General features: G+C 48.8%; 1 protein-coding gene across 1 annotated transcript in view; it reads left to right on the top strand.

Annotated features, from left to right (window-relative positions):
• LOC104523277 (activin receptor type-1C) overlaps positions 1–5,326 on the top strand; it is a 23,407-nt gene extending 18,081 nt beyond the window's left edge. Inside the window, 7 exon segments of the mRNA XM_029084452.1 lie at positions 1–141; positions 1,257–1,487; positions 2,197–2,364; positions 2,877–3,033; positions 4,125–4,249; positions 4,513–4,643; positions 5,201–5,326. The exon segment at positions 1–141 is cut by the window's left edge and continues 46 nt beyond it. Coding sequence (XP_028940285.1) covers positions 1–141; positions 1,257–1,487; positions 2,197–2,364; positions 2,877–3,033; positions 4,125–4,249; positions 4,513–4,643; positions 5,201–5,326 — 1,079 coding nt within the window.
• The last annotated feature ends 5,322 nt before the right edge of the window (positions 5,327–10,648 follow it).

Genomic DNA, 10,648 nt, shown 5'->3' on the forward strand with positions numbered 1-10,648 from the left:
CTTGCCGGGGCCGGCGCTGCACCCGCGGCAGGATGAAGCAGCCCAACGTGGAGGAACCCCTCTCCGACTGCAACCTGGTGAGCTCCGGGAAGACGCTGAAGGATCTCATCTATGACATGACCACCTCTGGCTCCGGCTCCGGTACGTGGGGGCTGCTCTCCCCGTGGCGGTGCGGCTGACCTTGCTTCACTGGCAGCTTTGGGAGCAAATGTTCTTGATGCTGAAACCAAAGGTGAACGTGTCACCGTGCTTGTAGGGCGATGAAGAGAGAGGGTGTGGGCAGGAGTCTGATCTGGGAGGCTCTTACTCTGGAGACAAAGATGTCCAAGGAGGTTTTGTGCCGATAGGCTTGGCCACACCTCACAGCGGCAATAGGGCTTTGTTTGTTCTTCTGTCAAATGACAACAGTCTGGTTCTTGGTTGGAATGGAGGAGATGAGAAAGTTAATTCAGAAGGCAGCTTTGGGTGTGAAACAAATCATCGCTGCTGGTGGGGCAGAGCTGATAATAAAAGGTACTAAATTTAATGGAATGAGTCAGGATGTCACTCTTGACATTTTTATAGTGGTGCCAAAATAACATTACTCCAAATTCTTGTTTTGAGCAGAACGCCAACCTTTTAAATATTTTTCCCATTTCTGACATCCTGTCTGCTGTGATGGCTCCATTCCTGTGGAGAACTTGTTAAAGAAACGCACAAATGAGGTGGGAATACCAAAATTCCAGCTTGTCAGGCTGGTGGCTCATCTGGTGTGTCCAGCCCAGCTTTCTGTAACTAGAATTTTTATTTACCTGGAAAATATGTAAATCAAGCTTAATTGTATTTATAGGTGAAAAATTTATAAATGTTGCTTAATTTAATTTATTTTTCATGGACTGCATACCTTTCCAGATTGATTTATTGTACTTCCCCAATGTTTTCTCACAGATACAATGAGTAAACCTTGGCTTTATTTCCCCTGAAATTGAAGAGTCGTGTAGACACAGTGCTGAGGGACATGGGTTAGTCAGGGACTTGTCAGTGTTGGGTTCATGGTTGGACTCAATGAGCTTAACGGGCTTTTCCAATCCAGGCAATTCTGGGATTCTCTGATTAAAAAACATGGTTGTGGGAGATCTTGGTTGGGAGAGGATTTTCCCTTAATACTATTTGGGAGCAAATTCCTGAGTTCCACTCACTGGAAAATCTCTAACTTTGTGATTTAAAAATCACTGGTGAACTATTTCACAAATACCCGTCTCTTCTTTTTGAACTAGGCTTACCTCTGCTTGTACAAAGAACAATTGCGAGGACTATCGTCCTGCAGGAAATTGTGGGGAAAGGCCGATTTGGCGAAGTCTGGCGTGGAAAATGGTGCGGGGAAGACGTAGCTGTGAAAATCTTCTCCTCCAGAGATGAACGGTCCTGGTTTCGGGAGGCAGAAATTTATCAGACGGTGATGCTGAGGCACGAGAACATCCTGGGCTTTATTGCTGCTGATAACAAGGGTACGTTGTGAGCGGTGGGCGAAATCCCGGGGGTCTGTCCCAGAGCTGCTGTTGCTGCCTCTGCTCCCGTCGGAGCTGCTTTGAACCCCACAGCTCTCCCGAGCTCCTTCCTGGTAGGGTAGCTGGCAAACTTGATAATTGGCATAGAATCATGGAATGTTGGGAGCTGGAAGGGACCCACCAGGACCATGGAGTCCAACTCCTGTCCCTGCACAGGACAATCCCAACATTCACACCATGTCCCTGAGGGCCTTGGCCAAATGCTGCTGGAATCTTGTCAGGCTTGGTGCCATGAGCACCTCCCTGGGGAGCCTGTTCCAGTGCTCCACCACCCTCTGGGTGCCTGAAGAACCTTTTCCTCATGGCCAACCTCACCCTCCCCTGCCACATCTTCCTGCCATTCCCTCTGCTCCTGGCATTCGTTGGTGGCCAGAGAGAAGAGATCAGCACCTGCCCCTCCTCTGCCCCTTGGGAGGAAGTTCTAGACCCCCATGAGACCTCCTCTCAGTCTCCTCTTCTCCAGGCTCAATAAACCAAGTGACTTCAGCCTGTCCCCACACCCTTCCCCTTTATATCCTTCACCATTTTCATGTCCAGTCTGAGTTCCTAGCTAAGCATCTCTTCCCTAGGCTGTGGTGCCACAGAATGGGGAAGCTTTGCCTGGCCAATGTTTTTAATAAAGCTGAGTAATCTCTCTTCCTTGGGGTAGATAACGGGACGTGGACTCAGCTCTGGCTGGTCTCCGAGTACCATGAGCAGGGGTCCCTGTTCGACTACCTGAACCGAGGGACGGTGACAGCGCAGGGCATGGTGAAGCTGGCGCTGTCGGTGGCCAGCGGCCTGGCGCACCTGCACATGGAGATCGTCGGCACGCAAGGCAAGTTCTGCTTGTCCTCCTGGCCTCTGAGGGAGCGTCAGTGGTATTTGCAAAGATGTTGATGGGTGATGTGGTGTAGCAGAGCATTTTACAAACCCTCATACCACAGGAAACTGGGTCAGCATAGGTGTGTGTGGTACAGCATGAAGAGACAATGGAATATCATCTTCCCGCTCCCACCGTCTGCGCCTCCTTCTAGGTCTTTAGGTGGATGCCTGTGGGAGCAGCTGTGCTGAAGGGGAGTGCCAATGAAGGGTTTTCTAGTGGAATTCAGAGGGTGAACTTGCAGTTCTCTTACTGTGTTTTATTCCTTTAATACAGATATTGGAACAAAAATACCCTCGAGGCTTTTTTTGAGTTTGATGGCATTTAGCAGAGCTTTGCTTAATACAAAATAGGCTTCAACGGCTTTTACGGGGCAAAGTTGCATAAAACTGTTTTTGCGTCCTTGCTCGTTGTATTAAAAATCTGTTGTTCTAAAAGTTGGCGGCGCTTTCTCTTTCTGCGAACAGGGAAGCCAGCGATCGCACACCGAGACCTGAAATCCAAAAACATCCTCGTGAAGAGGAACGAAAGCTGCGCCATCGCCGACCTGGGCCTGGCAGTGAAGCACGACTCGGTGCTGAACACCATTGACATTCCCCAGAACCCCCGGGTGGGGACCAGGAGGTGGGTGAGGGTGGGCTGCCCAGCACCAGCCTGGCTCGACCCACGGGGGTGGCTCCTCTCAGCCCTTGGCGCAATCCTCCCTCCGTGACTCCCCTCTCTGCCTTTGGCGTTGTGGTGGTTTAACCCGACCGGCAGCCAAACACCACACAGCCACTCGCTCACCCGCCCCTGCCCAGGAAGTGGAGGAGAGAATCAGAAGGGTAAAAATGAGAACTCGTGGGTTGAGATAAAAACAATTTAATAATTGAAATAAAATAAAAATTAAAATAATAATGGTAATAACAGTGATAATGGAATATACAAATGAGGGATGCACAGTGCGGTTGCTCACCACCCGCTGGCTGATGCCCAGCCTGATCCCCAGCCAGCGATCCCCACAGAGAGCAAATCCCGAAACTGAAACCAGCCCTCTGGCCAGCCCTCATTAATATACTGAACCTGATGTTACATGATCTGGAATATCCCATTGGCATATCCAAATGCTAATTTTGGTTTGCTAATTACTACACTCCTCCAGATTTCTTCTGTACCTGCAGAATAGCAGAACATGGGAATTTGGAACATCCTTGATTTTTCTTAGCAACAACTAAAAACATCAGTGTGTTATCAACATTCTTCTCATCCCAAATCCCACACTGACACCAAACCACAGCGCTGTTCTAGCTCCTGAGAAGAAAATTAGCTCTGTCCTAGTGAAACCAGGCATCTGCTGAGTGCTGGCAGCAGACCCAAGCTCTCCGTCCCCACTGGGCAGGTGCAGGCGGTGATTGCCAACCTCGACCAGGGATGGAGCTCACCACCCTGGCTCTGCGTCATGGGCATTACACGTTGTGACCCCTTATGCTTCCAGGCACTGTCAGGGCATCGCTCCCAGTGCCATGAGAAGTCCTGGTGATGGTGTGGATGGAGGCAGCCGCAGCACTGAGCTCACCACCCCAGCCAGCTCTCCTGCTTTTGCTAGACCCAAGTCAAGAGGAGTTTCCCTTTTCCCCTCTCTCCTGGTGGGACCGGTTGCCGCCTGGCCCCGCGTGCAGCAACAGTTTGTCTGTGGTACAAGCTCCCTCAGCAACCTGACCCTTGTGTACTTGCAGGTACATGGCTCCTGAGATACTTGATGACGTGATGAACATGAACATCTTTGAGTCCTTCAAGCGTGCAGACATCTACTCTCTTGGGCTGGTGTACTGGGAGATAGCCCGAAGGTGCTCCGTTGGAGGTGAGGTTTCTGGCCTTTGCATTTTGCAATCCAGACTGCCTTTATATTAAATAGAACAGGTAAACTGGGGGCTCCGAGTCCCTGCCCCTCTACTCTCAGTTGTCGTGGCAGTCTGTGGTAGAAGTCTGTTGTGGAGTGGTCTTTCAAGGTGGCCCCAAATGTTCCTCTGCTCTCTCTCATTACCTGTGAAAATGAACAATTAGAGTTGATTCTGGAGCAGCTACTTTGGATTTTGTGTGACCTACACCATAAATCTTTCCTAGGAATCACTGAGGAATACCAGTTGCCTTACTATGACGTTGTGCCTTCTGATCCTTCGATAGAAGATATGAGAAGGGTGGTTTGTGAGCAGAAGCTCAGACCAAATATTCCAAACCAGTGGCAAAGCTGTGAGGTAAAAGGAGTTTTCCTGTTCATTACGAAGCATGTTTAAGACAAGACAGAATTTTTCAGTGGGACAAAGGGAGCTCGGTGTCCAACCTCTTCAGCATTTCAGTGTTTCAGATGTCTAGCTCTTTTCAGCTCCATCAATCCAGATTAAACTGTCTTTGCACCTAGTACTGAACTCTCTGGAATACAGGTCCTAGTTTATGATATTCCATCTGCTTCTGTCTGAAGATGAGGAAAAACTCGCCATTTGCAGCATCCTCATATTGGTGTCAGTGCTCATTGGCCCCGAGACGGGGTGTGTGTTTGTCTCTGTGCCTCCTCGACCAGACGGGACGTTGCGGGATAACAACTGCAACAGGGAACCTGCTTTGGCAGGGGTGTTGGACTGGATGATCTCCTGAGGTCCCTTCCGACCCCACCAGTCTGTGATTCTGCGATATTGCTGTTGCCTTACTGTTTCAGAGCGCTCTGTTTTATCTTCCAACATTGCACTTAAAAAAATAAAAGTAGGATGTGATGTTTTTTATTTCCTGACCTGTTCCTTTGCTCCCTGACGTGCAGGCGCTGCGGGTGATGGGCAGGATCATGCGGGAGTGCTGGCACGCCAGCGGCGCGGCGCGGCTCACCGCCCTGCGCGTCAAGAAGACGATTGCGCAGCTCTGCGTGCAGGAGGACTCCAAAGCCTGACGCGGTTCCCCGAGGGAGAGAGGGGGATGGATCCTTCTGTTCATCTTTCAGCATGTGATATTGTTTTTATTTTCAGTCTACCTCACATCACGTGGTTCAGTGTTTCGGTACCCAAACCAGAGCGCTGACGTCCAGCTTCATACGTGGCCACTGGAAGGGGCAGCTTGTGACTCGTGGGTCGTGTTTTATACAGCGAGTCAATGACTTGCTTTGGTTTTCTCAAGTAAATTAGACCCTGGGCTGGTCACAGAAAGGCACTTGAAACACCACGACAGCGTTACACCACCTTTCGCTATTGTGCTTCTTGTCGTAGTCAACCCGCAGGCCTGTTGGAAACAGCTGGCATTGGTTAAAGCCCGAGAAACCACGTCTGTTGTCCTCAAACTGAGTGAAAGACCAAATTGGGTCCAGCCTCTTACGTATCTTTACGCAGGAATCAGAAAAGGGGCTGACAGTAAAATGCATTTTTAAATACTATATTTATCATTAGCTAAGCAAATGAAAAAGGTGAAGATTCCACTAAGCATGCATATTGTGAACAAAAGCATCCAGTCAGTTTTTTATTGACTTTTATTTTTGTTGTCTTGATTTCATGTGCGATGTTGTAGTTAGGATTTGGAGTCATTTTGCTCTGTTCATTTGTTCATTGAACATATCGATCAAGGGACAATTTTTATTTTTAACAGTTAGTAGGAAAAATAAGAGAGGCAATACTTTTCCAACAGGTACATAGGGATGGCATGGGGGAAATTCTACCTAAACTGAGAAAGTGTATATTTTTAAACAGCATCTTGCCAATCTGTCACTGGTAACATTTTTTTTTAGTGCCTTTTGATATTTTAGGGGGAAGCTTTAACAAACTTAATTCTTGGAAAACAGTAGAAACCTGGCAGGAAGATTGGCTTCTCGTTGCAGTGACGTACTGCACGGCCGGTCGTGCTGCGTCGGCAGATCTGGGGACGCCCGGGAGCCACGACTGTGGTGAGCAGGAGTGACCCTGATTCAGGAGACAGTGTGCTTTCTACCACCCTGGTGTGTGGCACTTAAAATCAGTGTTTGAGAGGTGCCTGCACCCTGGGTGGGTCACTGTTCCCTGTGTTCTGTCACAGCCTAGGGACCTGGTAAAGTGTCAGTTTAAAGCACCGATGTCCTTGCATGGAGCCAGTGCAGCCCATCCAGAGGTTTCATGGGGGTTTCTGTAATAGCACCAGGTTGGTGAAAAGTGTTAACATCTCTAATCTTATTTCCACAATACTGCAAGCTATAAAAAGTGGGGTGGGGTTTTTTGTTTTGTTTTGGTTTTTTTTCAAAATTAACAGAATTCAAAATTCTGCCATTTAATGAATTCTGCCCCACTCCATGGTCTACACATTTGAATATAGTATTCTAATATTTTTAGTAGCCAAAATCATACACTACATAATAATATGGTTCTTTAAATGTTTCTAAATCCAGGCAGCCCATGGAAGTTAAGCCCAGTGATGTCTCCAGAGCAGCAAAGCTTTGCAAATCTCAGCGTAGCACCTGCGGCTCTGTGGAAGTAAGCTGCTGGGTAATTGCAGTATTTGAGATCAATTTTTGACATGAAACCTCTTGATCTGGGGCTCTTACATGGAAGCAGGGGTTAAACTTTGGCTGTGTGGGATGGGCAGCAGCAGCAGTCCTGGATGTTTCACCCTCTGGGACACGGTGGGCTCCTTTGGGATGTTCACTCCCTCTCCACGGGCTCCCCCGTGATTTCCCTGGTTCTGTATCTCCCAGCCTTTGCGTGGTCTGGTCGCTGGATGGTGGAGAGCATTTCTACTCTGTCCCCAGTAGATTTTTCTCTGGTATGCTTTGTGAGATATAATCAAAGTCATCTTCTAGGTTTGTTATGTGCTTCAGTGGCATAAACTACACCAGGGAGCTCAACATACCTGTACTTTCTAAGCTTCTGAGGGGTAATCATTGCAACTGTGATCCGAAGTGCGATGCTTACTGCAGTATCAAAAGATTTGCGGACATAAGATCCAGCATTTGTTCTTGTAGAACGTAACTTGAAAAAAAATCCTTCTGTTAAAAAGGAACAAGCAAAGATTATTTTTTTAAAGTGGGAAAAGGAAATGTTTTATCCACTGAAATCAACTCTTACTGAGTTTGCAGAATCAGGTGTCTGAAATCAGCGGAGTAAAGGCAGTTTTAAATGGTGTGCTGATTGGGGCCTGTTTCTTCAAAAGTATTTAAATGTGCAGGTGAGATGAACTTCTCAGCCTTGCTTCAGCAGTTGGGAAGGTGCCCAGGAGGAAGCGGTCCAGAGGCCCTGGCCCTTGCAGACCCTGTTACCTCCTCGCTTGAGAGAAATAATCAGATCTTTGTGAACAACCAGAGCAGTGTCTTAAAGTACGCAGCAGAGCCAGTGCTTTAGCACCGTTAACCCCCAGGAGGATATTCCCTTTGGAAGTGATGGAGCCATCTCAGGGGTGACACGGGGCGGTGGGCTGCCCAGGGACAGCCAGCCAGAGGAACTCCAGCCCCTCTGAGCACCCGCTCCTGGCAGCATGCCGACGTCCCACCAGCACAGCCCTGCCCACCCGTGCTGGGGTCGTCTCACAGAACACCAAGAGTGGTTTAAATAACACCCAAATAATGGAAGGAAGCAGTTTTAAACCAAAAACTACTGGAGTTTCAAAAGGTGTATGCAGGGGAATGCTTTTCATCCCACCCACACCTGCCCAGCCCTGCCACCAGGAGGTGTGGGTGCTGCCACCAGGAGGTGTGGGTGCTGCTGCCAGGAGGTGTGGGTGCTGCTGCTGCCAGCAGGATGGTTCCAGGGTGAGCAGGTTCCCGATCATTCCAGGGCAGTGGAGGGAAGAGCTGCCTTGGCTGAGCGCTGTAAAGGAGCCGTCTTGAGAGCAAAGCGTGTGATGTTTGCAGCAGTCTGGATGCTTTAAGGCTCATTAGTGGAAACTTGATTAGTTGCCCTACGAAATGTGAGATGACCAAGGGACACCATTAGCTTCTCTTAGACCACTTTTAAAACATGTTAATTCCTTTGCCCAAAAGGGAGGTGTTCTTCACAGGAAGAGTGATCAGGATGTTCCCCAGCAATTTTACTTCCATGTTAAATTCAGTCCTATGCACTTTTTTTCTGTATTATCCTTTGAAATTATCTATGCCCTTGAAGTCCAGAGAAGAGGAAGTGGCCTCCAGTTGTGCCCAGGGCAGCTGAGATGGGATGTGAGGAAGAATTTCTTTGCTGAAAGGGTTCTGAGGCATTGGAAGGGGTTGCCCAGGGCAGTGGTGGAGTCCCCATCCTTGGAGGGATTCAAAAGACGTGTAGATGTAGCACTTAGGGACATGGTCTAGTGGTGGACTTGGCAGTGTTTGGTTTATGGTTGGGCTTTATGATCTTAAAGTTCTTTCCCATCCAGAGTGATTCTATGAGTCTGTGACTCTAGCTGTCTGGTAAATGTCCCTGGGGCTTCCTTCCCTGTGAACTGGGTTGCATGGTGGAGGGATTCGGTGTCTGTGCAGAAGCTCCTCTGGGTCAGGAGCTGTGCTGGGCTGAAGTCAAGCTGTGAAATTAAAACCTGCTCTTGGTGTATGGCGCTCCCTCTGATGACCCACCTGGGGCAGAGCTGGGAGATGTTTCTGGAGGGTTTACTGGGGAACAGGGCGATGCTCCAGCCGTCGGGATGGTGCTGCCTGCTCCTGCCTGGTGTGACAGGGTCGGGCAGGGGGATCTCACTGGCACCACCGCAGTTCCTCCTGGGTCTGCCCTGGGGTGCAGCCCACTCCCCTTGCGATTTTTAGTTCCATCTCGCTTCGGTGTAACCACCACCAGCAGCTCGGTTTTAGCTGTAAGCGTCACTTGTGAAAATTCTCCTGTCTGTTTGGTCAGTCTCATGTGGTGGTGGATTTTTAGGATGGTTTTTTCTTGGAGTTTCTGAAAATTGCTGAACAACCTTGGAAATTGAAAAAGACCCTTTTGGTGTGTGAGGGGGAGGATGCTCCACACAGGCCCGACTCGGCTGTACCTCTCCCGGGTCGCAACTCCGGCCCCGGGAATCCTTCAGACCCTTCCCTGGGCGTATCTCATGGTGTGAGAGGTGACGGTCTGTTTGTCCAAGCTTTTCACTTACCTCCATGTTTTTGCACTGGTTTTCTTTTTGCTTTTGCTGTCGAGAGGTAAATGTGTGTTTCAGCAAACTGGAGTTTGACGTAACTGAGCCAAGGGGCTGGTGTTGTTGTACGGGGCTTTAGGATGTTTGTAAACTCTACGCTCCTTTTTAAAAAACCCAACCCCCCTTGTTTTAGTGGCCTTTCCCCTCAATGTAGCTTTGTCCTGTTCAAATTTAAGAACAGAGGTTATGCTGAGACACTCTGTGGTTTCAGGGAGGCTTAGGTTTCTTGAGAAGCTGCTAATGTTCCTGCCAATCTTCATTTAAAGCACAAGTTCTTCAGCTTCTAAAAGTTCTGGAGCTCAAGACCAATAACCACATTTGTCCTCTCATAATTGATGCTTTTAAGTTGAGGGAGTTATTAATTTTTAAAATTAGCTTCTATAACAACCTAAAACTTAATGCATGGAATGTGAACTGAAAGGGAAAGTTAATTAACATTTTCTCTAGCACCTAATTTTTTTTGTGTCCTTGCCTACTCCCCCCAAATACCTCTTGAGAAATTCGAACTGTAATCTCTTTTGCACTTTGCTACTTTTATAGTCATTTGCACTTAACCAAGATCATTCCCTCGTGTAATAATGAATCTGATAATACTTTCATCATTGTTATGTCACTTCTTTCTTGGTAATAGATTCAGGAATTATAAATAAATTTATTTAGAAACATGTCCAGTCCTTACAATGGTTCTTAACACTGGACGGAGCAAGATCTTCTGGTGGTCCCTGTCTGCCGGGGTCTCCTGTGAGCGTTGAGGGGCTCAGGGGTGGCCCCAGCACATCCTTGCTGCTGGGGAGGAAGGGTTGGTGTTCCATTCTCTGCTGTTGAGAATGGATCTCCCCAGCTGCCTCACTGCTGCATGGAGGGGATCAGCCCTGGGAGGAAGGTGTCGTGGTGGGGATGGGGGGGAAGATGCTCCATGGTGTTGTCCGCAGTTGGCAGATACAAAGGCTTGCCCGTGTTTTTGTACAGTGCTGAGTGTCAGCAGAGATGATGGCTCAGCAATTCCTGCCACGGTTCCTTGGCGTGGGTGCAGAGCCCCGTGCCACCGCGCGTGGCTACCACCAGCAGTTTTTCCCCTCCTGTGGTCAGCCCTGTCAGGCACCTTGCACTGCCGAGGCACCCCGGATCCCAAAGGCTGCGGCTGGGATCATCCCCACGT

The sequence above is a fragment of the Antrostomus carolinensis genome, unplaced genomic scaffold, assembly GCF_000700745.2.
Source record: "Antrostomus carolinensis isolate BGI_N321 unplaced genomic scaffold, ASM70074v2 scaffold6264, whole genome shotgun sequence".
NCBI classification, from domain to species: Eukaryota; Metazoa; Chordata; class Aves; order Caprimulgiformes; family Caprimulgidae; genus Antrostomus; species Antrostomus carolinensis.